This window comes from Neomonachus schauinslandi, chromosome 9, assembly GCF_002201575.2.
Source record: "Neomonachus schauinslandi chromosome 9, ASM220157v2, whole genome shotgun sequence".
In the NCBI taxonomy this organism is placed as follows: domain Eukaryota; kingdom Metazoa; phylum Chordata; class Mammalia; order Carnivora; family Phocidae; genus Neomonachus; species Neomonachus schauinslandi.
Genome location: NC_058411.1, coordinates 897833 through 913978, shown reverse-complemented (window position 1 = coordinate 913978; position 16146 = coordinate 897833). Strand labels below are relative to the sequence as shown.

The window sequence follows — 16146 nt, the reverse complement described above, 5'->3', positions numbered from 1 at the left end:
GTGGCACATGGGCCGCTCTCCCCCGAGCCCTCCAAGCTCATGCCCCCGACTACGGTGTCCTGGGTGGGCCGCTCGGGTGCAGGGTGAAGCCTGGCTCAGGCCCTGGCTCCCTTGTGTGAGCCTGGCTGCTGTCGCAACTCCCCGGGACACCTGGGGCTTGGGCAGCAGACGTCCGCCTCCGTCTCCTGAGGGCAAGCCCATCCCTGTCTGGACACCCTGGCTTCTCCCCGAAGGTCCTCGGACTTGCTTGGCTAGACTGGGCAAGTTCCTGCGTTAGGTCTGGTTGCTGGGCCTCCGGAGTGTCTTTAATCTGGAACAGTCTGTCCTCTTATTTCTCATCACGCCTTTGGAAGCTGGGGAGACTGAGTCAGTGACTGTATTGGGGTGGGCAGATGTCTTCCGTAAAGACCGGGGCACGTCTCTGAGGCCTCTCGGGCCGCACACCTCCGGGCCGCGGAGCAGCCCGAGGACCGCGAGGCAGCCGGCGTGCTGGCACCAGGGGGTCTTCCTCGTGGCCTCGAAATGTCAGTTTCCTGTCGTTCTCACGTGTCACGACATAGCCTCGGCTTATTAAAAACCATTTACAGGTAGAAAGCGCGCTCCGAGCTCGCGGTGCACACAAAGCGGGCGGCAGGCTCGGTCACACCCCTGGCATCTTGAGCGGCCCCGCCGAGGTCTGGATGTGGCTGGCGGCTCCTGACGGTGACGCGGAACGTGACCCCTGTTCTCTGTCGCTGGAGGCGGGTCTGAAAACGTGCTGGGTCCCTGACCCTGGCAAGGTGCCGTGCGACTGGGTAGCGTGTTGATGGCTTTGCTGGTCTACCTGGGGTGGCCAGGAGGGCCTCTTGGAGACCAGGGCCCAGCGTGGGTGTTTTCCCTGCCCACTGCCTGGCTGTCCCCTGCACCAGGCCCTCACTCTGCTTGCTGCTTTCCCCAGGGATTGGTGCAGAGGCTTCTGGGACAGGAGGTGGGGATCAGGATGCTCAAGTGAGCTTCGGTCCAGTTCCAGTTCTGGTTCGTTGGTGGGGGAGCCTTGAGCCGGGCAGGAGCAGCGGGCACTTCTCAGCCCTTCATGCAGGTCCAGCCCTAGGCTCGGGTGCACCTTGCTGTCCTCCGGCACCTGGGGAAACTGAGGCTCCAGGAGGTCATGCATGCAGTCCACCCCCGCAGCCTCCCTTTCTGCCTGGGCCCTGAGCTCCTGGGTGGGTCCACCCCTTGCGTCTCCCGGAGGTGCCCTCACACCCGTGCCTTGGTGTCCCCATCTGCTCAGGTGATTCACATAGTGTCCTTGCCTCTCCTTCCCCAGCCTCTAGCCCCTGCAGTCATAGCCTGTGTGGGCCTCACCCAGGCAGCCCAGCTCCGTGCAAAATCACCATCCTCCATGTCCTCCAGCAGGGTTCCCGCCAGTGTCCCTGCCAGTGGTCCAGGGACACACCCTGACCTTCCCTCTCCCTTACTTGTGCTTCGGGCATCCACAGGCGGCGCTGCCACCGCGCCCGGGCTCAGGGACGGGCACACCGGTGGATCCCGGCCTCGCCCTACAGCTGCCCTGCCCCGCCCCTCTGCTCAGGGCCCCCCCCCGCCCCGCTCATCCTTCCCTGCCAGCTCACCCCCTCCCTGCCTCGTCCTCCCGGACGCCCGGGCCTCCCCTCTGTGGGGTCTGTGTCCTCGTCCCCATGTTGTCACTCCACGTTATGACGGAGCACTGCACTCTCCCAGCGCCTGGAGGGCCCTGCAGAGACCCTGCCTCCTGGGGTCACTGCTCCGGGGTGGGGCCGGCCACACCCAAGTAAGCAGGGACCAGAGGAGTCCCCAGGGCAGAAGCCCGCAGGAGGTGGCATGGGAACGGGATGGGGGGCCGTGGGCCCGACTGGACACTCAGGAGGGGGAGGGGCACAGAGGGCTGGCACAGGTGCCAGGCGGGGTGCGGCCTCCACACAGGGCACAGGGAGGAGGCAGTGCAGGGAGGCTGGGGAGCAGGGGGCTGTCCAGGGGGCCTGGGCCGCAAATGAGGCGGGAGGGGCTGTGGCTTGTTGGACCTCCGGGGGGCAGTGGAAGGTAGGGGGGCGTGTGTGAGGCAGAGCCGGCCATCCTGGGGCAGAGCTGGTGCCCCGCTGGCGTGAGTGTGGATGCGGGCCAACGGCTGTGGCTCTTGCTCTGGTGCAGGGCGTGTCCCTGTGCACATGTGTGAGGGGCGTGTGCCTCTGCACGCGGGCGTGTGTGGGGCGTGTGCCTGTGCACACGTGTGTGGGGGCGTGCATGTACACGCGTGTGTGTGGGTGTGTCCATGTGCACGCGTGTGAGAGTGTGTGCCTTGCATGTGTGTGTGTGGGCGTGTCCCTGTGCACGCCGGTGTGGGGTGTGTGCCTGTGCACACGTGTGTGGGGGCGTGTCTTGCACGCGTGTGTGGGGTGTGTCCCTGTGCACGTGTGTGAGGGGCGTGTGCCTCTGCACGCAGGCGTGTGTGGGGCGTGTGCCTGTGCACGTGTGTGTGGGGGCGTGTCCCTGTGCATGCGTGTGGGGGCGTGTCTGTGCACGCATGTGTGGGGGTGTGCCTGTGCACGCGTGTGTGAGGGCGTGTCCCTGTGCACACGTGTGTGGGGGCGTGTCCCTGTGCATGCATGTGGGGGCGTGTCTGCACGCATGTGTGGGGGTGTACCTGTGCACGCGTGTGTGGGGCATGTCTGTGCACGCGTGTGTGTGGGCGTGTCCCTGTGCACGTGTGTGCACGCATGTGGGGGCGTGTCTGTGCACGCGTGTGGGGGCGTGTGCCTTGCATGTGTGTGTGGGCATGTCCCTGTGCACGCATGTGTGGTGTGTGTGCATGCATGTGGGGGCGTGTCTGTGCACACGTGTGTGGGGTGTGTCTGCATGCGTGTATGTGCACGTGCATGCCTCTGTGCTTGTGCCCAGGTGTCTTCCCCGCTTCTGCCTGGTTTGACCTGGGGGAGTAGCAGCCGGGGTCTGTCTCCTCGCATCCTCACGCGGAGACCACAGCCCTGAGCCTGGAGCCCTCTGCATGCGAGCCAGCTGAGCCCATCTGCGGTGGACGTGGGTGATGCCGGGTGCGGACTGGTGGGAGGGTGTGCCCAGAGCCCTGGGTTTTGGCCGCTGCCAGGATCAGGCTGACCTGGGCAGGGCTTTCTCCAAGGAGGGAGTCACGTAAAATTTGGAAGCACTTCTTTGTTCCTTTTAAAGTGAGTATAATTGGACTCTTTTTCAAATATCTATATATTTGGAGTTTGTTAGGGTCATTTTATTCGCCTGTTCCACAATCTTTCCCTTCGTGCAGGACACAGTTGCTTTGTGTCCTGTGAAGTCTCAAATCCAGGGCTAAGGGGCTGCCTGCATCTTCCCTGGGTGGGTGTCCGGCCCCTGAGCTCCTGGGCCTGGTGGAACTGGGGTCTGCTTCTGGCTTGGGGTGTCAGGGCTGGGAGGGAGGTTTCTGGTCCTGGAGCCCTTCTCCGCCTGCTCCCATCAGTCCTGGTGCTACTCGCAGTCTGGGAAGGGGGTTTTGCAGGAGCTGTGCCTGGTGCTAGGGCCCTGGCCGGGAGTGGAGGCTGGGCCTGGGGACTGGAGGGGGTAGCCCAGGCTCTAGGGGCAAGTGGGGGGGCACTGTGCAAGGTCCAAGGACGAGAAGATTGGTGGGGTGGGTGGGGGTGGGTCAGGGAAGGTGGACACAGGGAGGGTGGTGGTCCTTGGTGAAGGACCCAGGTCCAAGAAGGGGCATGGCATCTCCAGAACCCACAGAGCGGTCTGGCCAGAGGGCTGGCCAGGCCAGGGCAGAGCAGGAAGGTTTGGAGAGGCCTCTGTGGCCCGTGGCTCATGGGACAAGGCTAGCCTTTCCTCTCAGGCTGGCCAGGAGCCTCAGGAAGTTTCTGCAAAAGAGTGATGGGCATGACTGACGGGGGCTGGGAGGATGGGAGAAAGATGGCTGCAGGGGATAGGTTGACGGGGAAGGCCAGTGGGTGCCTGGGGGCAAGGGGGTGCAGTTGGAACCTCTGCTGCTGGCCCTCCTGGGGGAAGGCTATAGGGCCGGGTGGGCAGGGAGGGAGGAGTCCGGTTTGGCCCGGCTGGGCTAAGTCCGGGAGTTGGGGGTCTGAGGCCTGGGGTGGGGGGAGGGAGTTGTTCAGGCTGGGAGGTCAGCCCAGAAGCCTCTCTAGGGGGTTACTCCTTGGCAGAGGTGGGGTCTGAGCCTGAGGGACAGCGTGCCCTTACTGCTGCCTACCCCTGTCCGCCTCTGGCTGGCTCGTATCGCGCTGTGTGCTGGTGTGGGGCTGGCCAGAGCCCCATGGTATACCCCTGCCCAGTGCCCTTCCCAGGCTGGCAGCACCCCTGCGGTGTGATACCTGGTGGCACAATGGCCACAGCCCACCCCCAGGCTCACTTTCCAGAGACGGGGGGCTCTTTGGCACCCACGCTGTCCAGCAGGGCTGAGGTGGGCAGCTGGCCTGATCTCGAGCCCTGGGCGCTGCTTGGGAAAGGGCGCAGGAGGAGGTGAGCCCCCAGACTCCTCTGCAAGTGCTGTTTTCTCAGCTGCCGGCTGGACACGAGGCTGCCCATGGGCAGTTCACTGGCCGGGGTGAGATGAGCCTGAGCACTCATGCTCCCCCAGAGAGCTGCTGGTTCTTGTCAGCCCCACTGCAGCCGGGAGACTGAGGCCCAGGTAAGGGTGTGCCAGGGTCCCTCGCCTGTGCCGGGTCGGGGAGGCCCAGGCCGGGGCCAGTGGGGGGCTGTAGTGCAGGGCTGGCTTTGGGGGTAGGTGAGCGCTGGGCCAGCCTGCATCCGGGACAGGGAGGGGCGTCTGATGGAGGATGGGGTGCCTGGCACCCAGGGAAGAGGCTGTGGCCGTAGCTGTCTGGCCGTGGGTGCCAACTCTGGGTGAGGAATTCAGGGTGGGGGCAGAGGTGAGGCCTGGGGGGGGGAGGCAGTAGGTCTCGAGCTTAGACTCACCTGGTCGGAGGCTGTCGCTGTGGGAGATGCGTTGGCACCGGGAGCCCCCCCAGGCTCTCCTGGGGGCTCCTCAGGACAGATGCCGACGGCAGGCTGCAGTGCTGACCCGTGTCCCTCGAGCAGCCTGGGGCAGATGGCCCAGGGGTGGCCTCTGTGTTCGGGAGGCTCCTGCTGGCACCGCTGACTGCTCTATGATCTCGCCCCTGCACCCCTGTTCCCTTCCAGAGGACTGAAGGCCCATTCCCTCCTCATGCCACTCCCCCCAGGTTCCCCACTGCGGCGGCATCCTTGGGGGTCCAGCTGGCTGCCTGGGGCCTCTGAGTGCGGGCAGGGCTGGAGCATGCAGGCTGCTGCTGGCGCTGAGGGCACAGCCCCTACGAGCCTGCCCCCGATCGTCCGCCTTCCAGGGCTCTTGGCACATCTGCCAAGCTGAGGGACCAGAGCCCACCCCCACCCCCACCTTGCTGTGTCCTTGGGCCTCTGGGTGGGGCAGGGGCTTCTAGTCCTTGGGAGGGTGCTGGGGCCGCCCCTGGAAGCCAGGGAAAAAGTGGGCAGCCGCCTCGGGGAGGAAGGGTCTGGGCACTCACCTTTGGGAACAGAGAAGCTTGGTGGTATGGTGACACAGGGACTCAGGTCCTGGGCCACCACCTCATGGGCTAGGGGCCATCCTGTGGCGGGCCGTGGAGAGCAGGTGCGCAGCCCTGTCGTTCCCACGCAGGTGCTCTGCGGTAGGTCTGGGCGTCTTGTGGAGGCACTGTCTGGCAGGTCCACGGGGTCCCGCGCTGTCATCCTATAGGTCTGGACGTCTGGATTGGCTGGTCCCCAGGCCTGTGTCTCCTTAGGTGGCCAGAGAGGGATGCAGGGGCCACCCAGACGCCCCGGGCGTCCGGCTGAGTGGGTGTGGGGTGGGCGCTGGTACGCTCTGTGCCGAGACCGCTGGCCTTGTGGCTGGGGAGGTGGCCTGTGCTGGCCTCCGCGAAGAGCGTGTGACCCCATGACCCTATCCCGGCCTCTGCACCAGGAGCCCTAGCAGTGGAGAGGTGTGCTGGACTGGTCTGTGTTCTTCCGGCTGACTGTGTGAGGGGGCTGGGTGACCGGCCTGGGGAGGGGTCCTGAGAGGGTCGGGGGCCGGGGACAGGTTGGCAGTGCTCAGCATGCCCGTTGTGGCAGGGTGTGCGTAGGAGGTTGTGAGCTCTGTGCCCACGGGCACATAGCTGTGGGGTCTGAGATTCATCCTGCACGTGCGTGAGCAGCCCGGGGAGAGGCTGCGCCCCTGGGCGCTGCCCAGGAGTGGGGGGGAAGGCCTGTCCCTGAACCCCCCCAGCCCTGCGGTCCTCCCTGTGGCTCTGCCTGCCCCCACCTGGCCTTGGGGGTGAGCAGCATGTCCCGGATGACCAGAGGTTCCCCCTCTTCCCACGGCTGACCCAGGGATGGGGGGGCACTGGCCTGTTGGTGCTGCAGAGGCTGGACAGAAAAGGAGGGGCCCGGGTGGCAGCAGTGGGGTGGGCGGACCTGGCCTTGGCATCTCAGCAAATCCCCGTGGCCTGTTCCAGTGGTTGGGACAGCTGGCCGAGTCAAGCCTGGGTGGGCTCTCTGGGACACACACACCCAAGGTGTGGGGGCGTGGGCTGGACCTTGTGGGCTCCCAGGCCCAGCCGGCTGGTGTTGGCAGTGCGGTGGGGTAGAGGATGGGGTTCTTGCTGGGATTTCCTCTGCCTCCTGGGCCTCACCTAGCAGGGAAGGCCAGCTGAGGGCAGTCTGTGTGTCCCCAGTCCCGCAGCGTGGACAAGCAGCATGCTGTCATCAACTACGATCAGGACAGGGATGAGCACTGGGTGAAGGACCTGGGAAGCCTGAACGGGGTGAGTGCAAGCGGCAAGGGGTGCTGTGCTGGCCCCGCCTCCGTCGTGACCCCGCCCCTCGGCTAGCCCCACCCCTTCATGACCCCGCCCCTGCCACGACCCAGCCCTCTGCTGGCCCCGCCCCCTTCATGTCCTTTGTCTGTCTGCTGGCCCCGCCTCCTTTTGTGATGGTCACACCCCTCTTCATGACACCCCGCCCCCCATAGTAGCCCCACCTGTCTTCCCCACCCCGGCTCCTTCTGCACCCTGCCCCTTATCATGGCTTATTCCTCCGCCTTGACCCCACTCCTCTTCGTGATCTACCCTCCATGTTGGCCCCGCCCCCTTCCCGGGCCCCACTCCAGCTCTGCCCACCTGCTGTGGTCCCCTTCCCCTCCGTGACCACATCCCTCTGCTCCGTCCCCGCCTGAGCTCCTCCAGGATCTGCTGCTCAGGTGGGGAGGAAGCCACCTTCAGGTGCAGTGGCCCCATGGCCTCCTTGGGAGGCTCCCTTTGGGGCAGGGCTGTTCTGGGGGAGAGGGCCCTAGGGAGGGTGGGAGACATTGGACCTCCTGCAGGCTGAGAAATGAGGCTGTCTGCTGGGATACCATGTCCTGGGGGATGTGTGACCTCCTTTGTGAGCAGGGAGGGGGTCAGGTGAGGGGTCCCTCCGGGGTCCGGTGTCTGGCTGTGTGGGTGTGTGGTTTCCTTCTGCCCGAGGAGGGCCTTCCGCCCTGTCCCCCCCAGCTCGTGAGGTCTGCCCTCTCCATCCTGAGCTGGGGGGTCCCACAGCAGCCTCAGGCTGCCGAGTGCTGGGCACTCATCACCACTTCCCATGAGGGGCTCCCGGGTGGGGGGGGGTCTCAGGCTCTGCTGGGGTCTGCCCCTGAACCCCTCTTCTGTCGGCCCTCCTGTCAGACAGAGTCGCCCTACCTGAATGGGGCTGCAAGGAGAGTGAGCATCCCCTCCGCCAACCTGGGCTGCACGGGGCACTGGCCCCCCAGACCGCCTGGGCTCTGAGAGGGTCCCCGGGGCTGCGGGCCTGGTGTGTGCTTCTCAGAGGCCTGAGTGACGTCCGCAGAGTTGGGGCCAAGTCTTGCCTGCCTGTGCAGCACCGAGCCACGGGCACGGGATGACAGGCTGCCCCCACGCCGGGCCTGCTGCCCTCCACTGCTTGCAGGAGCTCACGGACTCCCGCATCGCCGGCAGCGTGTGCAGACTGCGCTTGCCGGGGTTACAGCCCTCTCAGGCCTGCTCTGCTGCCCCTTCTCTGCACCACCCAGCCCTGGCCTGGGACCCCTCCCTGTGGACCCACCCTCCTGCTCCGCCCCCGAGACGCCCCTCTGTCCTGAAACCAGTCCTCCCTGGTTCTCGTGCCTTCCACCAGACTCTGGCACATTTGCAGCGCCTGAGCCCCTCTGTCTTTCCTCTGTTGCCTGGCCTGCCCCAAGGCCCTCAGAGTGCGTGGGGCTCTCTCCCCAATCTGGCCAGAGTGCAGTGTCCAGTAGCCAGCCAGTGAGAGCCCCTGGGGGAGGGAGGAGGTTTCCGGGGAGCAGGCAGCCTCGCACAGCCCGGCCAGCCTTGCCATGGGGCCACCCCGCGGGTTTGCCTTGGCCGCTGCCCCTTCAGGGTCCCGGGTGCTGGACGGGGCCAGGCCTTCGGCAGTCACCTGTCCCGTGGTCCCTGCAGGGGTGAGGCTGGGTGCATGTGTGTCCGAGGGACAGTGGCTGGCCCAGAGCAGCATGAAGGAGGGCACTGCAGAGTCGCTGCCCCACCTGCTGCTGGCCGGGCCCCGCCACCTGTTTCCTCCGCAGACCTTCGTGAATGACGTGCGCATCCCGGACCAGAAGTACGTCACGCTGAAGCTCCATGACGTCATCCGATTCGGCTACGATATCCTTTCCTGGCCGTGCTCCCTCCCTCTGGCCTCAGTCGTCCTGTTGTCCTGGCAGTCGTAGGGGCCTCCATGGGCACAGCTGGGGCCCACGGGCATCACAGAGTAGCCAGCATGACCCCGGGCTGGGCTCCAGCCCGAACCCCGGTCCCTGTGCCCCCGACAGAGGCCCCGGTCACGGGCACCTGCTTCCCGTCTCCTGGTCTGAGCTCACACAGGGTCCCAGGAGCGAGTGAGCCCTCCCTGGGACCCAGGGTCCCTGGTGGCCTGGGGGCCGCCCAGGCGTGGCGTTCTGTGCTCGAGCATGCGGGAGCGGGGGCTGTGCCTCTGCCCCGAGCAGCCTGGTTGCCCTGGGGACCCATACACGTGGCAGGAGCACGTCCTCTCCTCTCTGCCCGCCTCGGCCAGCTCTCGTGTTGGCACAGCCGCTTGTGGGTGTGGACCCAGCCGCTGTCTGAGGCCCTCCCGACCCCAGATCCTTGGGAGGCCGGTGCCGAGGGGAGGTCTGGGGTGGGAGCTGGGAGCTAGCTGCATGGCAGGCTCCTGGGCACATCACCTGCCCGCCCTGCCCGCGCTTCGGCTGAGGGGTTAAAGGGCATGTGTGTGCCGTGATCTGGAGCAGCGTCTGTCCTGCTTCTCGGACTCAGAGCAGCGTGGACACGGGCCTGGTGCACAGGCAGGTGTGGGGGCGGCCCAGCCTCCGTGGCTGTCAGTCTGACTTGCCCAGAAGCTGTCTGCTCCTCTCGCTCTGGAGAATGCCTGTTCCACGTGGCCCCGTGCCCTTGTCCAAAGGCCATCCTGGCTCTTCTGCTCTGGGTTCACCTTAACTTGCGGCCACATTCCAACATGTACGTGCTGGAGCGCGTGCAGCACCGGGTCCCCGAGGAGGCGCTCAGGGTGAGTGCCAGCACGTGGCCAAGCGGCCCCACCGTCCCCGCACCCCTCCTCCTGCCCACCACTCCCACACCTCCTGGCTCCCTTGGCCTGGCTGTGGCGCCTGGCCTGGCCTGGCCTGCAGGCCAGCCCGGTCTGGCAGGTGGGGAGATAGTCGTTTCCCCAGGCGGATGCAGCTGCAGGTGGTGGCTGAAGGGGGAGGCTGCCGTACCCAGCTGCAGGAGGGGAGGCCCAGAGGCATTTGGGGTGCCAAGGAGGACCCTAATCAGGCTATCACAGGGGGTAGCTGGGAACGGGCAGGAGGGACCTGGGTCAGGGGCCACGGTGGGTGGGACGTCTCCTCTCCCCTTGCTCGTTTGTGTGGGAGTCATGGAGCATCGACCTGGGGGACCCTGCCCAGAGCTTCACCCGGGAGCCCCTTGTGGGGGCGACTAGCCTTAGCGCCGTCTTTCAAGCGGGGTGTGGGCAGCCTGCCCAGAGTCACACGGGCAGTGTGAGCCTGGGTCTGACAGCTGCAGAGCTCAGCCAGGTGGGGCCCCTGCATGCACAAACACACTCACACGCATCCGTACATGGGTGCATGCACACAAGCGTGCACGCCCATGGTGTGCTCGGATAGCACCTCCCGTGGCCCGAGCCGCTGCCCCCGTGGCCCAGGGCCTGTCCCACCCTTCTCTGGTGGGTCCTGAGGCGGGGGGGTTGCGTGTGACCTCTGATGACTGCTGCCTGCCCCAAGCAAACCCCAGCTCCTTCCTGGAAGCTGTGTGGTCCTGAGAACTGCCCCCCCAGGCTTGGGCGAGGACCCCCAGCCTCAAACCTCAGGATGTCTCCTCCGTGGGTGTTGTGAGGGAGGCCTCATGGTGTGCGGGGCCAGTCCTGGCCCTCTCCGGACCAAGAGGGAGCGGGCTGCCCTGGGTGTCCTCCTGGGGCCGACCCGCCCTCACCCCTGGCCCCCCTGCCCGCAGCACGAGAAGTATACCAGCCAGCTGCAGGTGAGCGTCAAGGGCCCGGCCCCCAGGAAGGGTGAAGCGCTGCCCCAGCACACCCCTTACTGCGAGTCCTTGGGTCCCAGGCCGGAGAGGGGGGACCGGAGGCCAGGGGCAGGTAAGAGCAGTGTTGCAGCGGGGCCCAGGAGGGGTGTGCACACAGGCCTGCCCCACCCCCCGGCCTCCCCCGTGGCTCCCCTTGATCTGCCTGCTCTGGGTCGCGCTCCCCTCCCAGTATGGCCCTCGCCCTGCCTCTCAGCCTCTGGGCTCACAGCACAGACCTGCCCTCCTGTGGGCTCAGGCATCCGGGCACCCCACAGCTGCACAGCCCGACATGCCCACCCATGTGCGCTGCCCCCCTGCTCCCCGTGTGGTCCGGTCAGCCTGTGGTGGGGCCCGGCCGTCAGGGTCGCCCCTCTGTGGCCCGAGCCACTTCCAGACCTTGGAGAGAGACCTGCCCTGGCCGTGGACTCCTGTCCTGCTGCCCTCGTGGCAGGCAGGCAGGCCCCAGGGGCAGAGGGCTCAGCCAGGGCTGGAGGGGTTGCCTGCCCCAGGGTGGGGGCACTGAGGACCGTGCTGCCCCAGGAGAGCCTCCTGCACAGGCACAGGGAGGCCTGGGCGGGTTGGGGGCAGCGAGCGTCACCCACCGTAGATGTGGGAATGGGCCTAGAGTGGTGAAGTTGGAGCACTTCGGGCAGGGTCCCGGGCTGAGGTGGGACGTGACACCAGGACCCCTCCGGAAGCCAGCTCCTTCCCAGCCCTGGGTCTCCCCTCCTTGTCTGTGCTGGGCCCCAGTGACCCAGGGTCGAACTCCCTCTCCTCGTGCAGAGACGGCGGCCTACCGCACACCCCTGTATGGGCAGCCCTCCTGGTGGGGGGAGGACGACAGCGGCAGCTCCCCCGAGGACCGGCGCCAGGAGGAGCCCTACGCAGGTGGGTCCCAGAGGCCCCGGGCTGGAAATGCCGGTTCCGGGGAGACAGCTGACTGTGCTGGCAGAGGTGGGTGGGCCGAGGTCGGCACCCTGCAGCCCCCGAGGACACGTTTTCTCCCCCCTCCCACCCAGAGCGGCCCAAGGAGCCGGCCCAGCCGGACGGGGAGCTCCCAGGGACGATTGGCTTCCGGGCGGCGGCGGAGCCTCAGGGCTGCTCGTTCAGGCGGGAGCCCAGTTACTTTGAGATCCCCACAAAGGAGGCCCCGCCGCCGCCGCCCCCGCCGCGGCCCCCTGCGGCGCCGGCCCACGAGGCACCCGCCACGGCCCCCATGGTGCAGAGCCACGCCTCCTTCACCATCGAGTTCGACAACTGCAGCCCCGGCAAGGTGAAGATCAAGGACCACGTCACCAAGTTCTCGCTGCGCCAGAGACGGCCCCCAGACAAGGAGGCCACACCTGTGGAGGCCGTGTCTGCTGAGACCAAGGTGGCCGACTGGCTGGTGCAGAGCGACCCGAGCCTGCTGTGCCGGGCGGGCCCTGGGGATGACCGCCACAGCACCAAGAGCGACCTGCCCATCCACACCCGCACCCTGAAGGGTGAGTGCCGGGCGGGCCATGAGCTCACCACAGCGCCTGCGCCTCCGGGTGGGGCGCCCTCAGCAGCTCGATTGATTGCCAGAGACCTGCCTCCCCAGTTGGGCCAGTTGGGCGTGTTCCCGGTGCTCATCTCGGCCGCGTGTGCCGGGTGCCGTGCGCTGTGGGTGCCACGTCCCCAGCCTCGTGGCGCCGCTTGGGCAGGGGGTGAAGAGGCTCCCCTCCCCCCAGGTCGCTGCGTCCTTTCCCTTGGCCTGATGCATTGGGGTCCCCCCCCAGGCCACAAGCATGAGGACGGCACGCAGAGCGACTCGGAGGACCCCGCGGCCAAGGCAGCGGTGGCGACGGCCGGGGTCCCTGCGGAGGGCAGCGGGACGCAGGCGCGGCTGCACAGACAGATGAAGCGGGACCCCCAGGAGCTGCTGCATAGCCAGCAGGCCTTTGTCATCGAGTTCTTCGACCAGGACACGCCCCGCAAGAAGCGCTCCCAGTCCTTCACGCACGCCCCTCCCGGGGACCCCAAGGCCGACAAGCGCCGAGGCCCCGGGCCGGCGGACAGAGACCGCTCAGGCGTCCCTGCTTCGGCGCGGGGGGCAGGCGGCAGCTCGGGGCCGCAGCGGGCCAGCTCGCTCAAGCGGGAGAGGACAGAGGAGCGCCTGGGGGGCCCCTCGCCCACCTCCCGGGGCTCTGTGCGACCCTTTGGCAGCGTGGGGCGCCGCTCCCGTCTGGCCCAGGACTTCATGGCCCAGTGCCCGCGGGAGGGCTCCCCGGCCACCCGGCCCGGCCCTGACAAGGCATCCCCAGCGTCACCGGCCCCCGAGACACCCCGTGGGGCCAGCCCCGTGGCCCCTGCAACCCCACCACCGCCCCCTGCCGACCCCCAGCTGAGCAAGGCTCGCAAACAGGATGAGGACGACAGCCTGAGCGATGCGGGGACCTACACCATCGAGACAGAGGGGCAGGACCCGGAGGTGGAGGAGGCCCGCCAGATGATCGACCAGGTCTGCAGGGCAGGGGGCTGGGGGCCTGGCCGCGGTTGGCATGGCTCTGACCTGAGGGCCTGGCCATCCCTCCTTCCAGGTCTTTGGGGTACTTGAGTCTCCTGAGCTTTCCAGGGTATCCTCGGCCACCTTCCGTCCGGTCATCAGAGGGGACAGAGACGAGGCCAGTGACGGGGTTGCCCAGCGAATGGCGCTCCTGCAGGAGTTTGCCTCCCGGTCGGTGGGCATAGCCCCCCAAGGGGAGCTCCAGGTAAGTGGGAGGCACGCTGCCCTGGGAAGTGCTGGGACCCCATCACTGGGTCCTGTATGAGCTCGCAGGTTATGGTCTCGCCTGCGCTGGGTGCCTCATACAAGGCTGGGTTGAACCTTCCCTGAGGGGCGTGCCCACTTGGCAGGTGGGCTGGGGCCCTGTATGGAGGGCTCGAGGACGGGTCCCAAGTCAAGTGGGGCCCCTGGGTGTGTGCCCACAGGCAGGGCTGGGCCGAGCCACCGCTGCTGGCCTCTAGGCCCCCGACCCGGGCTCAGGTTAGGTAGTTAACGTTGGGGTTCTGTAAGCTCAGGAGTGCAGCGGGGGGTTTCCTGGCTGTTTCTTGGGGGGGGGGGAGGGGTCTGTGCTACAGGTCCAGAGATGGCGTGTTTGGGGCCAGGGGTTAGGGTGAGCTGTCCCCACGGGTGAGGGTCTCCATGGGGTTCCTCCCGCTCCCTGCTGCAGACACACGCTTGTCCTTTGCTCCGCAGGGCCTCCCGGTGCCGGGCTCCCCTGGGGGTCAGAAATGGGTGTCCCGCTGGGCCAGCCTGGCCGACAGCTACTCAGACCCAGGCCTGGCAGGTGAGTGGTTCAGGCTCTGCCACAGGGAGGGGGTGGGCCCAGGCTTTCCACCGGACACGCGGGCGTGAGCGCGTGCCAGCCAAGTCCGGAGGAGGGTCAGGCTTCCGGCGCGCACCGAGGGCCTGCAGACCTGGTGGCCGCTGCAACCGGGCCGCCCTTGTCTCTGCAGGGGAGAGCCCTGGGCACAGAGCGGGGGAGCTGGAGGGGACCCTGCCTGTGCGCCAGCGACGGCGACTCCCACAGCTGCCCAGTGACCGCGCAGACAGCCCTGGGGGCCTCGAGGCCACCAAGAGGAGCGGCCCTGGGCCTCCGGAGCCGGGCAGTGAGCAGGCCGGCTGCCTCTTGGGCCAGGAGGACTTGGAGCCTGACAGTCTCAGTGACGCCAGTGGGTCGGACGGTGGGCGGGGCTCCGAGCTGGGTGGGGGCCCGCAGGAGGAGAGGCGCAGGAGCCCCCAGGAGGGACCAGCATGGACGAAGGGCCGGCGCTCGCCTAGGGCCCCTGGAGAGCCAGCCCCCGCCTCTTTCTTCATTGGGGACCAGAACGTGGAGACAGCCTTCCCCAGGAAGCCATCAGTGGCTGCAGGGGAGGTGGACGGCCCAGGGCGGGTGGCGAGGGACGGCGTCTCCGTCAGCTCCAGCGGGAGGATGGTTATCCAGCTGCGGACAGAACGGTCCCCAGAGCCCGAGAGCCCTGCCCCGGCCTTGGTGCGACAGGATAGCTTCAGCAAGGAGCCGGCTGGTGGCCCCCCGGCGCCCGGCCAGCTTCCACGCATCTCCAGCCACCCCCTCCTGCAGGACCTGGCTGCCGCCCGGGCCTCACGCATGGACCTGCACCCCCAGGACACCCACCTGATCCTGAAGGAGACAGAGACAGCCCTGGCAGCCCTGGAGGCCCGGCTGCTCTCCAAGTCCACGGAGGAGGCAGAGGGCCCGATGGGCAGCACCCCCGGGCCGCCAGACGACTCCCTGTCCGGGGACTCTGACGTGGACACAGGGAGCACAGTGAGCCTGCTCAGTGGTAAGAACGGGCCCAGCCCAACCAGTCCCCAGCCCGCGGGGCCACAGAAGGAGAAGCCACTGTGCCCACCAGCAGCACAGGACCCGGGGAGCGTCTCCTCGAACAGCGCCCGCGAGCGGCTCTCGGACAAGCATCGTCGCACTCCGGGCCCCACGGACGTGGGCCGTGCAGAGCTGGGGAGGCGCCTGGCTGCACGGCATGGCACCGGGGCCCGGGCATCCGCGGACTGGCCTGACGAAGAGCGAGGCTCCGGCCTGGCCCACCCGCCTGGCGCAGACACGGTCACCTCTGACCGCGAGACCCCCGTGGCCCCTGGGGCGGGGCGGCCAGGGCCTCGCCGGACACCGGCACCTGCAGCGCCATCCCCGGCTCCACGGGAAGAGCAGGGCCGTGGCTCCGCCCAGAAGGTGCAGCAGGTGCTGACCCGCTCCAACAGCCTGTCCACCCCTCGGCCCACACGGGCCTCCCGGCTGAGGCGGGCCCGGCTGGGGGATGCCTCGGACACGGAGGCTGCCGATGGCGAACGGGGGCCCCCGGCCAACCCTGAGCCGGCGGGGCGGCCAGCCCCCGAGCAGGCCAAGAAGCTGTCGCGCCTGGACATCCTGGCCATGCCCCGGAAGCGGGCGGGCTCCTTCACCGGGCCCAGCGACTCCGAGGCGGCCCCCGCCCGCGCCGGCTTCTCTGGCCGCAGCGTCGATTTGTACTGCACTGGCCGTAAACCCGTCGTGGCCGAGGCTCGGGCCGCCGCCGCCAGGAAGGCTGCCAATACCACCACGGCCCCCCGCCAGCCCTTTAGCAGGGCCCGCCCGGGCAGTGCCCGATACTCCTCACCCAGTGAGTGCCGCGTCAGCCAGGGCGGTGGGTCCGCAGTGTTCTGGGTCAGCCCCACGCACGGCCGTGGGGCCCCCGACTCTGGCCCTAGAGGAGCCCCCGTTCCCGGGCAGGCCCGTCTGCACACACACTCTCGGGTTCCTTGAGCATGCGCGGGTCCGCATCCTCCAGCGAGCCCGGAGGGAGGGGCTCCTGCTGCCTTGCGGGTGGGGGCCTGTGTGGCTTTGGACAGCAGGCTGGGGCTGCCCACTCTGCCCTGGCGCTGTCCCCTGGGGGGCTGGGCACTGGGGGAGGCCATGTCAGTCTCCCACGCAGCCCCGGGCGGGGTGCAGAGGGATGGTGCTGTGGTCGCTGGTGCTTGTCTCCTGCCCCG

The 16146-nt window shown here is 67.9% G+C and overlaps 1 protein-coding gene across 3 annotated transcripts in view; it reads left to right on the top strand.

The window, feature by feature from the left end:
- Window positions 1-16146, top strand: part of CEP170B (centrosomal protein 170B) — a 32396-nt gene that overhangs the window by 5075 nt on the left and 11175 nt on the right. For 2 of the 3 annotated variants that reach the window (XM_021679886.2, XM_021679887.2), the window contains exons 3-12: window positions 6726-6815; window positions 8609-8687; window positions 9527-9585; window positions 10548-10686; window positions 11397-11501; window positions 11633-12097; window positions 12374-13095; window positions 13175-13345; window positions 13834-13924; window positions 14094-15776. In XM_021679886.2, coding sequence (XP_021535561.1) covers window positions 6726-6815; window positions 8609-8687; window positions 9527-9585; window positions 10548-10686; window positions 11397-11501; window positions 11633-12097; window positions 12374-13095; window positions 13175-13345; window positions 13834-13924; window positions 14094-15776 — 3604 coding nt within the window. Of the gene's footprint in view, window positions 1-6725; window positions 6816-6966; window positions 8688-9526; window positions 9586-10547; window positions 10687-11396; window positions 11502-11632; window positions 12098-12373; window positions 13096-13174; window positions 13346-13833; window positions 13925-14093; window positions 15777-16146 lie in introns of those variants that run through there. The other variant, XR_002479806.2, reaches the window with a different exon arrangement.